Below are 18,043 nucleotides of genomic sequence, written 5' to 3'. Positions count from 1 at the left end.
ATTACTTGTTTTGATAGAATGTCTAATTGATTCACCTTATTTTTTCATCTACTAGCCTTTGCCATTGTTATCATCATTTACGCTATTCCTGTTAGAACTTCCATTATATTATGGTAGGCCGTGGGCACTGTGGCTGAAGTTTTGATACTTTATTTTTAACCAGTTGTCTGTTTCGTTGTTATTATTTTTAACTTCTGTTTTATCCTAATATTGTTGGACCCATTTTAGACCTAGCCAGCTTATGGGTTGTACCAGATGGTGTAATTTTATTGCCTAGACCTAACCCATTTTCTCAAGCGGGTCATCTTTGCGACTTACACCGGACTGTTGGGTCCAAAAATTGTGCCGGGTCTAGTTAATTGGGTCAAAACTAAGTTGGATCATGGTTGGTTCGACCTCATTGCAACCCTTGTTAGGAGTTATTATGACTTGCTATTTTTTACATCTTTTATGGGTATGTAGTAGCCCCACATATAATCTTGGTTTTATTGTTTGTTTTCTACACCATATATCCATCTTTTGTTAGGTAAGTAATACAATTGGGAGTAACTGTTCGTTCTTGTCATCAAAGTTATTTATGTTGAAATTGTGTTAATTAACTAGGAGATCTAAAAGCTTAGGCTATTAGGGGATAGGTTGACAGCATATATCAGCTTTTAGCACCCTCTAGCCCTCAGGTGCAGCCTCCACTTGTGCACCATAGCATAACAGGTTAATAATTACTCAGTAACTGGAAATGAGCCAAGACAAGAAAGGACTTATAAAGACGAACAAGTGAATGAAAGAAAAATTGACTTGGATGATTTTGATATATTTGGTGAAAAATTGAAACAACTTTGTGACCCCAGAAGCTGAAGAAGATTTGCTTGGGAAAATTTCAGTTTGAAAGTTGAGTAAAACCTCTATTTGAGATGCATTAGGATGCTGTTTCTTTCGGCAAAAAAAGCCTCCAGATATCCAAGTTTGAGTTTCAACAATGATTTTTTTTAAAAAATTATTACATATATTTTTTTGTCATAATCATTTAAGTTGATGTTTTTTTATTACAATAATCATGTGATTAAGTATTTTATTTTATGATGATGCGGGGGATCTATTTTCTCTTGATTATTTAGAAATTAATGAATCGTAGATAAAAAGAAAGAAGCATAGAATAAAGTCAAACATTCAATAAATATGCTTGCACATTGTAACAAGGTCAAACATTGACTCTTTTGTGTAACGTATATATTGTAACTTTTTTTATGCATCATTGACTCTTTTATTTAGGATGTTATACTTGTGACATGAATATTGAGAAATATGGATGAACATTTATGTTGCTATTATGATTGTAGATATATATGTTAATTTTCATTTATAGGATACATGCATGAGAGCATAGAATACTAAAATAATTAACTACAATAAATAATAAAATTCAGACCTCTTTTTGAGTCCATCACAATATCAACAGAAGCAATATTTTACAGCAGGTAGCTTCTCCTTTATAATCTCTCTTATGATCTAATCTAGAACTCTCTGATAGGAAGAGATTTTCATTCTTTTTCTGGTAGACTAAGAGAGGGATCTAGCACCCTTTATATAGTAATTCATGAGCCTCCCCATTAATAGCTTCATAAATTCTATGGCCTATATCAAGAGTCATACTTTATTCACTGACTATTGGAATTCTGTCTCTTAGAATTCCACCTTTTGGAGTTCCTAGAGTTACAAACCATTTAATCTTAATCAGATTTTATTTAAAATATCCAATTAATGTAAGCCCATATCGAAAAAATGCTAATATTCTCCCACTTGGGCGATATTAATTGATTAAAATTTTAAAATCAAAATATCTGGTTAAGACAACTTTAAATCTTGTGCGTGTGATTTTGAAAACAAATGATCATGTAACATCTCAAAGTCAACATTCCATCCAATAAGGCCCTCAATGTAGGATCATGGTGGTAACTGCATCATTCATGCGATATAAGACCTTCCATCGTCACTCACATCAATAAATCTTATTGACATGAATCAAGTGTGACATTCTAGCAAGCAACAACACTAAATCCAAATGTGTTGTATCTGCTTGTCAATCTACAATTTCTCTCCTTAAACAGCACAAGCATACCTGAGAAATCCTTTATATCTATATGTCTATAAAGCAAACTTTATGTATCTCGAGATAACCTTTATGTGTCATAAGACATATAGAAATCAAGGCTATAATTATTAATGCCCCAAGCCTTTGCTTAAGATTGACACCCATCTTAAGACCTTTTAAATAATAATAAAGATATTTTTATGATTGAAAATATAATTTTTATTATAAAATAATCAAATATAAATACATCAATAAGGATGTGTTTACACTTTATGTAGAGCTCCCACTAATCAAGTACATCAAAAGGCTCTACTAATCCCATATTAGTAACATGGCCCTTAAACACATTAGGGTGAAGTCCCTTGGTTAGAGGATTTGCTAGCATAAACTCAGTCCCAAAATGCTCTATGGTCACTTCACCTTTCTTTACTTGCTCTTTAACAGTCAGGTATTTGACTTCCAAATGCTTAGCCCTAGAGATACTCTTATTATTCTTGCAAAACAATACTGCTGCAAGATTATCACAATACAACTGTATGGGTCTCGCAATAGAATCAGTTACTAACATCTCAGTAATGAGATTACATAGCCAAGCTGCCTGTGTAGAAGCATCAAAATATGCTATATATTCAACATGCATAGTAGAAGAGGTCATAAGTGTCTGCTTAACACTTTTCCATGAGACTACATCATCCGCTAATATGAAAATGTATCCAGATATAGACTTCCTATCATCCTCAAAATCAGGATAGTTAGAATCTGTATAACCAACTAGTTTGAGGTTTTCAACCCTTTTATAGGTCAACATGTAATCTTTAATCCCCTTGAGATATCTCAAAACTTTCTTTGTAACTACCCAATGGTCATGCCCAGGGTTAGATAAAAATCTTCCTGGCAGACCAACTTCAAATGCGATGTCTGGCCTAGTGCAAACCTGAGTATACATAAGGCTCCCTACTACACTAGTATATGGAACATCTCTCATGGATTCTCTCTCAATGTCATTCATTGGACATTGTGCCTTCTTCAACGTTTGACCCTTGGTGATAGGCACATGCCAAGGCTTACAATCTTGCATGTTAAATCTTTTTAATATACACTCAATGTATACTTTCTAAGAGAGACCTAATAAGTTTCGAGATCTATCTATGTGTATTGCAATATTGAGAATAAATGATGCTTCACTAAGGTCTTTTATATCAAATTGTCTAGACAAAAACTGCTTAACCTCATGCAGCATGCCCAAATCATTAGTTACAAGTAAAATGTCATCCACATAAAGAATGAGAAAAATAAATTTACTCCCACTGACCTTGTGATATATGCATCTATCTACTCGATTTTTCATGAAATCAAAAGAGATAATAACCTCATCAAATTTCAGGTACCACTGTTTAGAAGCTTGTTTTAAACCATAAATAGACTTTAAAAGTCTACGTACCATCTGTTCTTACCAGCTACTTTAAAATCTTCAGGCTGCTTCAAATAGACTTCTTCATTCGTGTTCTCATTTAGAAATACGATTTTAACGTCCATCAGGTGTAACTCCAAATCACAATGAGCTTCAAGTGCCATGATAACTCTAAATGTGTCCTTAGAGGACACAGGAGAGAATAAATCAACATAATCAATTCCTTCTCTCTGAGTATATCTCTTGGCATCTAGTCTAGCTCTAAACCTCTCAATCTTTTCATTGGGATTCTTTTTAGTCTTATAAACCCATTTGTTACCAATAGGCTTGCAACCTTCAGATAGCTCAACAAGCTCTCAAACTTTATTATGTTGTATAGATTTCATTTCATCTCTCATTGCATCCATCCATAGGTCTTTTTGAGGACTAGAAACAGCTTCTTGAAAAGTCACTAGATCCACTACATGGCCAATGTTATAGTCGTTCTCTCTCAAATAGATTACATAATCAGAAGAGATGGTAGACTTCTTTTTCCTAGTAGACTTCCTTAGTGAAACTTCTGCTACTGCATTGTGTGCGTGTGGAGCCTCCACAACTTGTGGCTGTAAACGCTCTTCAATCATAGGTGAAGGTTTCATTATCTCTTTCTATATGGGAAAAGAAATATAGATAGTACCAATCCATTCATTCTTTTCTATGATCTTGGAATGACTACTTTCATCAGTCATATCAAATTTTAGAAACTTAGCTGTATAAGATTCTACAATTCTAGATCCACCTTCTCTGCAATAGAACCTATAACCCTTTGAATGTTCAGGATATCCATAAAGTAGCAACGAGTGGAATGAGACTGCAATTTATTCTCAGTGGAATTATACAATCTTACTTCTGTAGGGCATCTCCAAATATGAAAATGGGATAAGCTACGTTTCCTATTGGCCCATAACTCAAAAAGCATTTTGGGCACTGACTTACTGGGTACTCTATTGAGGATATACAATGCTGTTTTAATAGCCTCACCCTAGAAAAAGTCAGGTAGATTTGTTCTACTTTGCATGCTCCTCATCATGTCCTTTACGGTGCAATTTCGTCTCTCAGCCATACCATTCTGTTCAGGACTACCTAGCATAGTGAATTGTGCCACTATTCCACAACTCTCTAAGTATTTGGCAAATGGACCCTTGATCTATCCACTGTCCCCATGTTTGCCATAATACTCTTCACCTCGGTCAGATCTCATAATTTTAATAACTTTTTTCAGCTAGTTCTCGACCTCAGTCTTAAAGATCTTGAACTTGTCAAGAGCCTCAAACTTTTCCTTAATTAAGAACAGATAACCATATCAAGAATAGTCATCAATAAAAGTGATGAAATATCGTGAGTTACAAATTATCGACGAGTATGATCCACTGATATCAATATGAATGATCTATGAGCTATGTATAGCTCCCCTCTTCTTAATCTTGGTTAATTTGCCCCTACAACAGTTAATGCATGTCTCTAGATCACTAAAGTCAAGAGCAGGAAGGATGTTGTTCTTTATCAACCTTTCCACTCTTTCCTTAGAGATGTGGCCAAGCCTTTTATGCCATAACATGGAAGACTGTTTCTTAACAAGGGATCTTTTGGCAACAATCTTTTCGACATTATATGAGGTGGCATAAATATCAATAGGAGCTAAACACATTCTATATAAACCATATGACAAAAAATAGTTTCTAATAAGCTTTGAGTTAAAAGATAAGTTTACGGAACCATTTTTAAACTCAAAAGCATAACCTTCTTTGTCTAGAATAGAAATAAAAATCAAATTTCATTTGAAAGATGGTTCATAGAATGTGTTATTCAAAATAAATTTAAATCCAGAAGCTAAATTTAAACAGATGACTCCTATGAACTCAACATCTACCTCTTCAGTATTGCTAACTATGAGCTTTGACTCTTCTTTATTTGGCTTCCTCTTGGTCATGAATCCCTATAATGTATAAGCAACATGGTTAGTTGCTCCACTATCTAGCCACCAGGATCTAGATGGGGCCATAGCCAAACTGGATTCATGCAAGACAAGAGAGCCAAAGAGTTACCTTTATGCTCGTTTTTCGCCAACCAAATTTTATACTTTGGACGGTCAGATTTTTTATGACTCTTCTTCTTGTAGAAGAAGCACTTGATGATCTTTTTAGTGATACTAGTAGGACTATTTACTCCTTTATTCCGATCAGACTTACGAGATTGAGCAGTCTTAGGAGCTTTAGGATTGAAAATCTTACCTTTCTTCTTGTTGTATTTACTGGATACAAATAAGGCAATTTGGGATCTTTCACTTTTTGGACTTTTCTTCTTTAGCAATGCACCTAGAAATGAGATCATTAACAGTCCAGACCTCGTCCTGAGAGTTACACATTGTCACAGAACCCCAAACTCAGTAAAAAGAGTGTTCAATGCTTGATGCACGATGCAAGCATCAGGTAGAACAATATTCAGTGCCTTGAGTTTAGTCTGGGCATGGACCATCTTGATAATATACTTCCTAACTCTGCCTTCTCTATTATACTGCAAGGAGGAAAGTTCTTTTAGAACGTACCAATTTTAGCATTTGAGGATTCTTTATACGTCTGGGACATAGCAGCTAGGAAATCCTTAACTACAATAGTATCAGGAAGTCCACTTAGTAGATGTTTCAGAATATACCTCTTCATCGTCAGATAGCATATACGGTTTGACCTCTCCCAAGCTGCATAAGCCTTCTTCTCATCATCAGTACTGGTGGCAACCAGATCAGCAGGCTTAGTAGTAATCATGGCCAAGTTCACATCAGCCATTTCTAGAGCAAACTCTATATTTTGCTTCCACTTCTTGAAGTTAGAGCTCGTCAATAACTCAATAGTAACCATATTATTGCCAACGAAAAAGATGACTGAAATAATCAAAATATGTAATTATTAATTGAATGTAAGGTGATAGCGATACCAAAAGCCATAAACGGTATCTTCAATAAGAATTTAAGCACATCATTATGAAACACCTTTGGGCAGAATACATAATATGCAGTTTAAATTCTTACACATAACACGGTCCAGTGAACATATTTTAATTCTCGCTAAATCTACCATCTTTGGGTGTATAGATCGCTTAAATCATTCAATTCACAACCATATATCTTATGTGCCTCATCTCAAAATCTCGTACATAGCCAACACCTTTGGGTAGAATAGCTATGCACTCAATCAAAGACATCCTTAAACATGCGAGAATGAAATATCACAAAATTTGGCAAGCAGGTCACTTGGGTGGCTACAGCTTGACCAAATTCATAAAACTCTCCCATATTGGGACACCTTTATATCACCTTCACAGCATGATACTTTATTTAGGGCTTAACAATCAATCATATGACTTCATCCGTATGAGAATTCAAGAACCAAATAATTCTCACTAAATATTACATGATGCCATATCAATTGCAATTTTGATTAACCAAATTAATTACTTTAAGCATGCATATTCAACTCAAATCTTTATTCCTTATAGACATGTATCACAAAATATGTCTTCTAACATGACTGAATTTAAACTTTATTGCATGCAAAGTTTAATATGGCTTTATTTATTTGGAAAAACTCTAAATATTAGGGGTTGACAAGTTATTTCAAAATATTTTAAAAATTAATTATCCACCAAATGTGAATAAAAGCATGCATGAACACTATAATTATCTTTATGAGATATTTTAACCATATATATCTTGCTAATTATAGTTAAAACATATTTAAATGCATGCTTAAATAACTTTATGAGGGTTAGGGACTAAACTAGTCTGAATTTTTTTTTTAAGACCTATTTAGTCACGTTTTAGGCCTTTTTTGGTCGCTTTTAAACTATATGGACCAAACTGTATGCGTCTAAAAACTTAAGGGATGCTCAGAACCAAATTGCACATGCTTCGAAATTTTAAGGAGTACGGATGCAATATTTTCAGATTCTTTCTGTTCCCTCTCTTCCAGACGCACCGATGGAGCATGTGTATTGCACGCGCCCTCATCCTCCTTAAGAATGTGAACCAGCAACCGGTTTCGATGCTTCTCATGCCAGAATCAGCCCATGTGACTCTGATCGGAGGCCTTTAGGCTAGGCTTTTTTTCCTTATGCCCATGGGATTCATAGGAGTTCAACAGAAAACAAAACCCAAATAAATAATCCAATGCAAATATAAAATTTACCCAATGCAGGTTAAATATCATGATTTAAATAATACGTATAAATCAGTAAAAATCATGCATTTAGAGTCACGAATAGCCAGATATGAATTCAACACAAATGCTCAACAAATGAACAAAATAAATTCCAGCCAAGAGCTAGTCCGTGCAAACCATATACTAGATTCTATGATCATGCATTAAGTTTTGATACCATATGTTAATTTTTATTTACAGGATATATGCACGAGAGCATAGAATACTAAAATAATTAACTACGATAAATAACAGAATTCAGATCTGTTTTTGATGGACCAATATCAGCATAAGCAAGATTTTGCACCAGGTGCTTCTCCCTTATGATCTAATCTAGAACTCTCTTATGGGAAGAGACTTTCATTCCTTCTGGCAGACCAAGGGAGAGACCTAGCACCCCTTTATATAGTAATCCATGAGCCTCCTCATTAATAGCTTCATAAATTCTATGGCCTATACCAAGAGTCACACTTTAATTACTCACTATTAAAATTTTGTCTCTTAGAATTTCACCTTTTGGAGTTTCCAGAGTTACAAACAATTTAATCTTAATTAGATTTTATTTAAAATGCGCAATTAATGTAAGCACACATTGAAAAAATGCTAACAATATGAACAATATTATTGTCATTTTGTATCTAGGTGAATAAAGTCAAAAACTTATGTTGTTACTAAAATCAAGAACTACCAGGTTTGCAATTATGAGATTCTTTGTTACTTGGTAATCACCCAATAAAAAATAATGACATTATTCATTGTATTATATGGATTAAATATAGAAAATAATTTATAAATTAACAATACCTTATTATAATGATTTTTGATAATATAAAACAATAACAATATAATGTTATATGAAGATAATTCAAAATGGTAGATAATTGAAAACACTATGCAACATCCTTTATTGCTACTTTCTGGTACGAAAAGTATTTTCTTAGTTTGGTTATCAAATAGTTGTTGAAGTTCTATAACACTTTAGAAATGTAGTTATTAAACAGCAGACAAGTAAAAATTAAAAGCTGTACTCCAGAAACATTTATTTCCGGAAAACTTTACAAACAAAAGCTCTACTACTTACTGCAATGCTAGATGGAGTCTCAGAACAAGACCAATAGCGAGCTAATATAGCTGGTTATTAATCCTCTTGAAACTATATAAAACCCCCAAAGTAGGATGATAAGTAGGTTCTATCTTTGCAGCTCTTCTAGTGGCCACCCGTAAAACATAATCCTTTATGATATTATGCTCACCTTAATGAGCAGTCTGTGTCTCTGAAAGAAGCTACCACTCAGGTCCCTCCTTGGTTCTCATAGAGGTCTTATAAGTGGTCCAAATGGCAATTAGTTATGAAGTGAGCAATGTGATGAAGAAGAGCTAGCATCACAAATGTTATCTAATAGGAGCAAATCCCTATATCAAACCTATTCCATTCATCACTGGATTGAGTAGATCTTATTGTCAAGGCAAGTCCTTTAATCAAGCTAGTTAGACCAGGGGTTGCTTGTGTGCTTGTAATTGGATGAGTTGCATTTCCAATTTCTACTATTGGAATTGCAAGCAGCTGACTTGGTACTATGATTGCCTGCAATTCAATTGCTACATGCAATTCCAAGTGCAAAAAAGTACTGGAAGTTACGTCTATTCAAATGAAATTAAAATGACTGTATGGTACCAATTACAACTTAGGGACCATTCGTTTGTCTGCAATTGCAGTTCGGATTGTAGATTTAAAAGTTATTTCTGTTTGGTTTCCTATAATTGACAACTGCAAATTTATTCGCAGCTATCTAGTTGTATAATGCTAAAAGAGGTGTGATAACCCTGCAACCTGCAAATGACTGGGTAAGGTTACTCCCTTAAAAGTAGTGAACTACTTATTTTTAATGCAACTCGGTTTAAAATTAAGTATTTAAAGTAGTTAGGGATCATGTATGAAACTCCAACAAAATACTAAAGGGAACCACTCTGAGCATTCCTCAAAATCATAAATCATAGTAACAATATAAAATTCTTAACAAAGATTTGTCTATAAGAAGCATCAAATGGCTGGCTATATATTATCGAATAACGTAGTTATCAAATCTTCAAACACATATCTAACAGCACTATATCACTACCTAGCCAAAATTTAGTCCCCAATCTCATATGGTCGTTGGCTGTATCTCAGCTGAGCTACCTTGCTGTAATTTTATGAGTTCATAGTACAAGCCACCACTTCCTACAGCAAATAGATCAGAATGCGATCCTTGTTCTTTGACTCTTCCATTCTTTATCAGTGCTATGGTGTCTGATTTTTGTATGGTAGATAGCCGATGAGCCACAATAACACATGTCCTACCTGTCATCATCTTGTCTAATGCATTCTGAACTAGACTCTCCGACATGCTGTCAAGTGCACTGGTGGCCTCGTCCAAGAGCAGGATTGCAGGATTTTTCAGTATCGCTCGAGCTAGTGCAATTCTTTGTTTCTGTCCACCAGAGAGTTGAACTCCTCTCTCCCCACAGTAGGTTTCATAGCCATTCTCCATGGAGCTGCCAAATCAAAAGCACATTTAATTTGTAGTTAAAGTAAATGATGTCAGAGAGCTGAATTTTTTTTGCTGTTTGATTGGTACCTTATGAATTCATGAGCATTGGCAAGCTTTGCTGCAGTTTCAATCTCGGTCTCGGTAGAACTCTCTTTTCCATACAAGATATTATCCCGAATGGTACCTGCAAAGATACTAGGCTCCTGGCTGACCAATGCTATGTGGGACCTAAGGTATTTCAAGTTATAGCTTTTGATGTTGTTTCCATCAATTTCTATAGAGCCCTTCGATGGGTCATAGAATCTTTCAATCAACCCTATGATAGTAGATTTGCCGGAGCCACTCTCTCCAACCAATGCTACCGTCTTCCCAGCATCAATCTTCAGACTCAGTCCATTTAGAATCATCCTTCCAGGTCTTGTTGGATAATGAAACGACACATTCTTGAGCTCAATATTGCCTGTAATGGCAGTGTTCTCCTTAATCCCTTCTGGATCATCTGGCTCGATCATACTTTTCCTGTCAAGTGTTTCAAGAACCGACCCGACTGCATCTGCACCCTTTGCCAAATCAGAGGTCATGCTTGCTGCATCTCCTATAAATCTACCTATGCTCATTAGGATGAAGAAAGCTTGGAACAATTGTTTGGGGGTTAGTAGGCCTTTCTTGATTAGCTGCCCCCCATACCAGAAGGCCAATGTCGTCGAGGCTGTGAGAGTGAACTGGCAGAGGAACAGGCACAGGCCTGAGGACCAAGACTGCCTGATGTTCTCCTTCCTTGGCCCTTCTTGAGCAATGTCGAAGAGGGTCAACATCCTCTTCTGAGAAGAGAATGCAGTGATGGTTCTGTGGTTCACTACGGCTTCACTTGCTAGCTGACTTCCTTCAATTTGGGCCTTCTTGGCCTTCTTGGACATGTTTTTGAGCAGAACTCTTCTCAGATAGTAACTGGATATGATCAGAGGCTGGACGGCGATAATCACAATTGATAGCCTCCATGTGATCACAAGTCCCAGTATGAAAGAGAGTGAAATCCCTGAAATGGCCTGGAGTAGCAGGGATAGACGGTCTCCGACGAGGGACCGAACCTGGTTGGCTTCTGTGGCTAGCCTTGCACAAATTGCTGCACTCGAGTTTTTATCTTCGTCGAACCACCCAATCTCAAAGGACAGAACCTTCTCTAAAAATTTTCCCTCACCCTCTTCGTCAAGCACTCTCCCATGAATCCAATGTTGTAGTGTTGCATGATATTTGCAACAAGAGTGATGAGAGCGAAGGATATAAATATGAAGCAATATAATCTGGTCTTTGACCTGATAAGGTCATTGTCTTGGAGGAAGTAGACAGAGAGAACCGAAGCCAAGCAGAAGGAATTTATGGGCAGGATTGCACCAACTGTAATTGCACCAATGCTCCCTAGCACTCCTCTCTTCCACTCAGGCTTATTCATTTTCATTAGACGCCATTGAGAGGGCTTAGAATGCTTATATTGTCCTTGTTTTAGACCTGAAGAATCGCCTTCTTCTTCAAATGAATCTTCTTCACTGCTAGACATGCTTGAACCAAATGAATTCACTGTGCTCATCGTCCTACTTGGACTTCTCTTCTCTGTTTGTGGAACTTCTTCTCTGGCAGCTGCTTTCTGTAGTTGTACCATTCTAGAGTAGATTCCATCTTCCCCATAATTTTGGATGAGCTGATCATGGTTACCGAATTCTACCACTTTCCCTCTCTGAAGAACAGCAATCATATCTGCTCTACTAAGCGTAGTAAGCCGGTGAGCGACTATAATAGTTGTTCTCCCTACTGCAGCCTGATCTAGTGCATCTTGCACAAGTCTCTCAGATTGGGCATCCAAAGCACTGGTAGCTTCATCTAGCAACAGTATCTTTGGGTTTCTGATCAGTGCCCTGGCAATTGCTATCCTTTGCTTTTGCCCTCCAGACATCTGAAAACCAAATTGCCCTACCTGTAGTAGAAAACTGGTCAATCATTGGTTGTGCATTCGGTTACAAATCTACTTCATTTACACAAACTCTATAAATTTATGTACTTAGGCTACTTACATTGGTGTCATATCCATTTGGTAATTTAGTGATGAAATCGTGTGCATTTGCTGCCTTTGCTGCCCTGATGATGAGATCCATTGAGGCTTCCTCATTACCAAATAATATGTTCTCTTTGATAGAAGTTGCGAAGAGAATTGGCTCCTGACTGACCAGGCCCATCTGAGATCTGAGCCACTTCAGCTTCAGTCTTCTGATATTGTGACCATCCAAGAGGATTTTTCCTTTGTCTGGATTGTAGAACCTTTGAAGTAAAGAGATGACTGTGGATTTGCCGGAACCACTAGCACCAACCAAGCCAATGGTCTGACCTGCTGGCACCTTAAGATTGAGGCCACAGAGGACTGTGCTATCAGGTCTTGATGGGTAAGTGAAAAATACATTCTTGACTTTGATTTCTCCCCTTAGCTCTTCTATAGTTTCTCCTCTTGCTTCATTGGAGTTTTGAGGAGGGATGCTCTCAATCATTTCGGACAGTCTTGAAGCAGCAGTTATTGCCTCAGAGAAGTATTTGACATTGGGGAGTGCACTTATAATAGACCTGGAAGCATTAGCATCATAGGATTATATCCAATTCTCAACTGAACATTCTTGTACATGAAAGTCATTTTACAATTGGTTTGTCAGCAGTAGGAATATTCACATAATATATTCAGCATTTTATGTAGGTATGGATGCTTCAATTTAAGATTTCAAATTAGCTTCTAAAAATTTTAAAATTTCATATTGTTATATTAGAGTAGCTCTTCTGTTTTTACATTGAGCAATGAAGCAATTCGACTAAACTTTGGTAGAAAAAAGGATCTTTAGTTTCAAATAAAGCACAAGGTAACTGGCAAACCAGTAACAATTTTGTTGAAATGATAACTAATACCGCAGCCGTGGCAGGTTGTAATAAATGTAAAAAAGAAAGATGACACATGACAGAGTGATTTGATTGATCAAATATGCAGGAGGTCTTGCTATCTTGGAATCTGATAAGTTGTTCATTTGGAGATTCAGACTCATCAGTCATGTATATAAGAAGGGGTTATTGAAGTGAGATGGTTGGTACCAAAGCCAAGTATCAAGATGCTACTATGTTACAGAATTCATGGCTCTCCATACATGCTCATAAGTTCGGAATCTCTCGAATGTTTCAAATGGTGGAAAGTAACATTAGTTCTGATGAGGTTGGCCAAAGGAAAGAGTTCCTCAAAGAGGCTGCAATCAGTGTTTTCATAAACAGCAGCATGTAATTTCTTCAGGTGCCATCTCTAGTCCTATGTCTATGATGTTTGCTATAGTTTGCCTAGTTGATGGACAGGCTCAGTTATTAGTGCTATCATTGTGGTTAATCATCAGAGTCCTAATTGATGAGATTAGGGGAAATGCAAACACTTGAACTAGTACCTGTGGGAATCTAGCATGAATTGAGTTGAGTGGAAGCAGATCGTGCATTTATGCTACTGTGCTTATGTAATAGAAAGAGATGATTTTTCTAATAGCATGTTAGTATATGTAGTAACAAGGTTATATATGAAGAGAGGTCGATGAACATGAACTATGTTAATCTGACTTTCATGTTTAATTCATGGATCTCTCTCTGTGCGCGTGCACGCATGCATATGTGCATGCACACGTGTTTGTTTAACGAGTGGATACTCCAAGTAGAATGAGTAATCTTGCAAATGTTAAGCATACTCACAGTCCCCCCATGATCACACATATTGAAGCAATAAAAACGTGGCCGCCTTTAGCTCCCATTTTTATCACCAAATAACTTGAAAACCATGCATCAAAACTCCAGACAGCATAAACCATCCCCATGCTCCCAGTGACTACTCCCTTTATAAAGCCTTGTTTCTTCCCAAGTGCTGTAGATCTTTCAAGAGCTTGTTTGAACCTCTCCAGAGTCCTTCTCTCTCCAACATATGAGACTACTGTTCTGATTGAAGAGATTGCCTGCTCTGCTATTCCTCCTGCAATTCCATATGCCTCTGTCATATCCACTCCCACCTTCATCAGTAGCTTTCCATAAACAACCCCAGGAACAATGAAAGAAAGAGACAATGGGAGAGAAGCTAATGTCAGCCTCCATGAGAGTATGAAGGCTACTATGATAGAGGAGAAGAATCCTGAAACATTGGAGAGGATGTGGGGTATCTGCACCAAAAAAATACAAAGAGCTATCAACTGTTGAATAGCAAGATCACATGGATGTTTTTTGATGGAAAGATTACATGGATGTTGAATTGCAAGGTGAAAGTGAAGAGGGACCTTCTCACTTAGAACATCTTGAACTGTGTCGGCATCGGATGAGATGCTCGAGACTACTTCATATGTAGCTGTTGTAGAAGTGTTGGTGTCGAAGAAACTGACACTTTGGCTCAAGACAGATTCAAGGTACTTCCTCCTCATGCGTGATGTCTGTCTCTCAGCAGTTCTGGACCAACACGATGCCTCTGTATAGCCATGCACAAACTGTAAGTTTCTTGAAGCAAACAATATATCTCTATTCACATGCAAATAGAATGGAGGAGAAGCAAGAATTAGAAAATTTGCCATGCTTTGAAACTATCAAGTTTATGTGCATATGGCTGGCTTTATGTGTCACATATTATAAATATATAACTTTCCAGTCTATCATTCCTCTCAAACAGATTTTTTTGAAAATAGATCAAAAAACTTTCTGGCTATGAAATAAATTTTCACAGAAAATATTTGTGCCTTTGCTTCCATTCCTCTATCTACAACCAGATATCACTTTGGAGTTTTAGAGCTTTCAAAGATTTATCTGAAGCCACAAAGTTTTTAATCTTTCTACTTAGTGATTCCCATGCTCCTTTTGCATCTCATATGAGCTTCAGATAACCATTAAAATCTAGCATGATCTACACTGTTCGCTTTTTTCTCTGGACTTTGGGGGCAGACAGTGCAGAATAGGTCCTGTCAAATGATGTAACTCATTCGGAAGGTGAAAATTAACACATAATATGTGGTAATTATTCAGATTAATCTGTGTATTGGAATTGTAGGTACCCAGAAAAGCGCTTATTCCAACTCCAGATGCCACAATTAGTAACTTGATGGTGTACTGCAAAACAAACAAATATTTGCTTATTAAACTAGCATTTTAGTGTTAACAAAACCAAATAATCAATTGAAGACATCTAGGTTTCCAAGTATGCAATGTTTTATCATTCCTTGCTTATGTCCCTATACTTCTCACTGTCTTCAATACTCAACCTAACCTTGTCGATGTCGGCACTGGTGATCAAGTGACCTGCAGTCCCATAAGCATTGATCATTCTACTGAGAATCAACATAATTAAAGGATTCATCATGCCATCGCCAATGCATCCCACTATGCCCAAAAACATCAGAAACCGATCAACTATATCAGCATATGTGAAGAGCTGGAAAATGGAGGTCTGTCCTTTCCCCATCTCAAAACTTTTACCGCCTCATGCAACCTACTACAGGACTGCTGGAAAGCAAGGGACTTGTGTCCAGGTGGGAGCTTATGTGGGCACTGCTTATGTTGGTTGATCTTGTAAAATGTTTCATGAGACTGAAATGGAGAAGAGAGAGATATACATGAGAGTGCTGCCAAAGATACTATTTATTTTTCTGATGGAAGCATCACATATGGAAGGAATCATTTACAATTTATATTTTCCGGCATTATTCTCTTTTGTTTTTATGAAGATGTTCACTTCCAAAACTCCAAACTGGATTTGGAAGCATGGGCTTGGATGTTGCAGACAGTCCCAATCTACCACTCCTATAGAAAAGCCATGTCTATTAAGGCAATAAAAGGCTTTAGCTTTGTTGCTTCCTTCCTGTTTTTAGTGCATCAAGAGACTACCATGACAGCCAAGGATAGCAGGCTGGTTTATAGCTTAATATATGCATGAAATGGCCTACAAGTCATCATGTTGGTCCCAATTGCCTGCATTTCTGTCAGCAACTATTGTCTGATGGTGAATTCTCCTATCTTCTTGGACCTTTTTCTGATGGCAAAATTCCAATTTCTTAACCAAAGCAAAGGAACTAATGGGTCCTTGTCTCTCATGAGTATCAGAAATATTTATGTTATGACAGACAAGGAAATACTTGGTCCTTGTCTTTGCAGGGACTGTTCCAATATAATACTTATATTATGTTATTGGATCCCTTGAAGCTTTGAAAGCTTGATTTCACTTGTAGATAATGAAAAGGGATCAAGTGGTCAGATGTATCCAAAATGTTTAGACACTGACAGCACGTAAAAGAATTAGAGACATGGATTCTTTTGCACAGTTTCAGATCAAACGTACATAAAAGAATCTATGACACATAAATTATTAAAAATTTTAATAAAAAAATTTGTACCTGTTGCGGGAGAGATCCGTCAATTGGAACTATCCTTTATTGAGGCTCACCCAAGATGACGTGATGAGGTCACAACAACTATGATTCAGGAACACCAATTCAGCCAGTCGCGTAGATGAAGCCTGTGTCTAACATCCATGACTAATAATCTCAATTCAAAGAAGATGGGAGAGATTTCTCCCTCAATGAAGGGCCAGAACGTAGTCTAATAGCCTGCAGAGCTAGGTCTCATAAATTTACAGATTCTGGTTAGTGGCCTATGGGTTCAACTTCTAAAAGAGACACGAAGGGACCATCCAATAAGCAAGAAAAAGCAAACTCAAACACTCAAGAGATGGGCAAGTCTTAAGGGAGAAGAAGGAGGACTCTTTTCTTTCACTTTCTTTTTTCTCTACTGTTTCTAAAGCTCTGACTAACTTAAGCGCCGGAAGATCTCCCGCCGATACACTCCCGATAAGTATAGACTTCCTTTACGGATATCCTCCAGTGTCATGGATCTCAAGCAGTATCTAGCTCCAGTTACATCGGGATCTCTCCGGTGCTAGATTGCTCTTAGGGAAAGCAGAGGAATTGTTAGTTTGTTATATGTGGCTTGAATCCAAGCAAGTAGAATTGGAGATGCCATAGCTTCTGCTAAATTATGCTAATGTGTTTGGCTAATCTAAGAAGCAAGCTCCATTTTTGGTGGGTCAAAAAGGTGTGACATGTTATTTCATTTTCATCTATCTGTATGTTCTGGTGCTCTAGGAATCCCATCTTATTTGGTTCTTCCCACATAATTTTGGCTGGGATATTGAACACAATTGATTTGGAGGTAGTTACTCTTCTTTGACCAATTAAAGTCATTTGATCCATCCCTCTGGAAGAGGTTAGACCATGTTGGTGCTTGCACATTTTGACATCTGAAAAGTATCCTTGTTTATTGATGCTCTAATGAGTTGGGATTCTCTACAGTAATATTTTGCATTACATAGAGTGGTGCATTCACCGATCCAAATATATAGTAGATTGTACCAGGCAATATACACATCGCAAAAGATTAGAATTCATTTTACTTGGCTGGGTAAAGTTGGATAAATGTCTGGACTTCATTTAGGTTTTTTTCTAGATTTATTTACTAACCATATATTGCCTGCAAGTTGGAAATTCTCAAATCACACTTTCCATTAGTAGTTATTGGCTATTAGTAGTAGTTATTTGAGAGAGATTGTCTTCTATGTATTTCTTAGAGGATGGATGCGTATTAAATCACACATAGTGGTGGGAGCTTCAGGAGGTTTGAGATGCATGGTAGTAGGATTATCTTTTTATTTAAAACTAGCAACGCATATTGTGTTTGCCACATAGCTACTTCATTA

At 36.8% G+C, this 18,043-nt stretch overlaps 1 protein-coding gene across 1 annotated transcript; it reads right to left on the bottom strand.

Moving 5' to 3' along the window:
• Positions 1–9,805: 9,805 nt before the first annotated feature.
• LOC105051336 (putative multidrug resistance protein) lies at positions 9,806–15,860 on the bottom strand. The gene is given in 8 exon segments (XM_010931710.3): positions 9,806–10,267; positions 10,351–11,452; positions 11,455–12,232; positions 12,330–12,870; positions 14,017–14,474; positions 14,589–14,773; positions 15,351–15,405; positions 15,563–15,860. Coding segments are annotated over 8 exon segments (3,705 nt in total). The 5' UTR covers positions 15,758–15,860; the 3' UTR covers positions 9,806–9,876.
• Between the last annotated feature and the right edge of the window lie 2,183 nt (positions 15,861–18,043).

This window comes from Elaeis guineensis, chromosome 9 (genome assembly GCF_000442705.2).
Source record: "Elaeis guineensis isolate ETL-2024a chromosome 9, EG11, whole genome shotgun sequence".
NCBI lineage: Eukaryota > Viridiplantae > Streptophyta > Magnoliopsida > Arecales > Arecaceae > Elaeis > Elaeis guineensis.
This window is presented reverse-complemented; position numbering and strand designations above follow the sequence as displayed.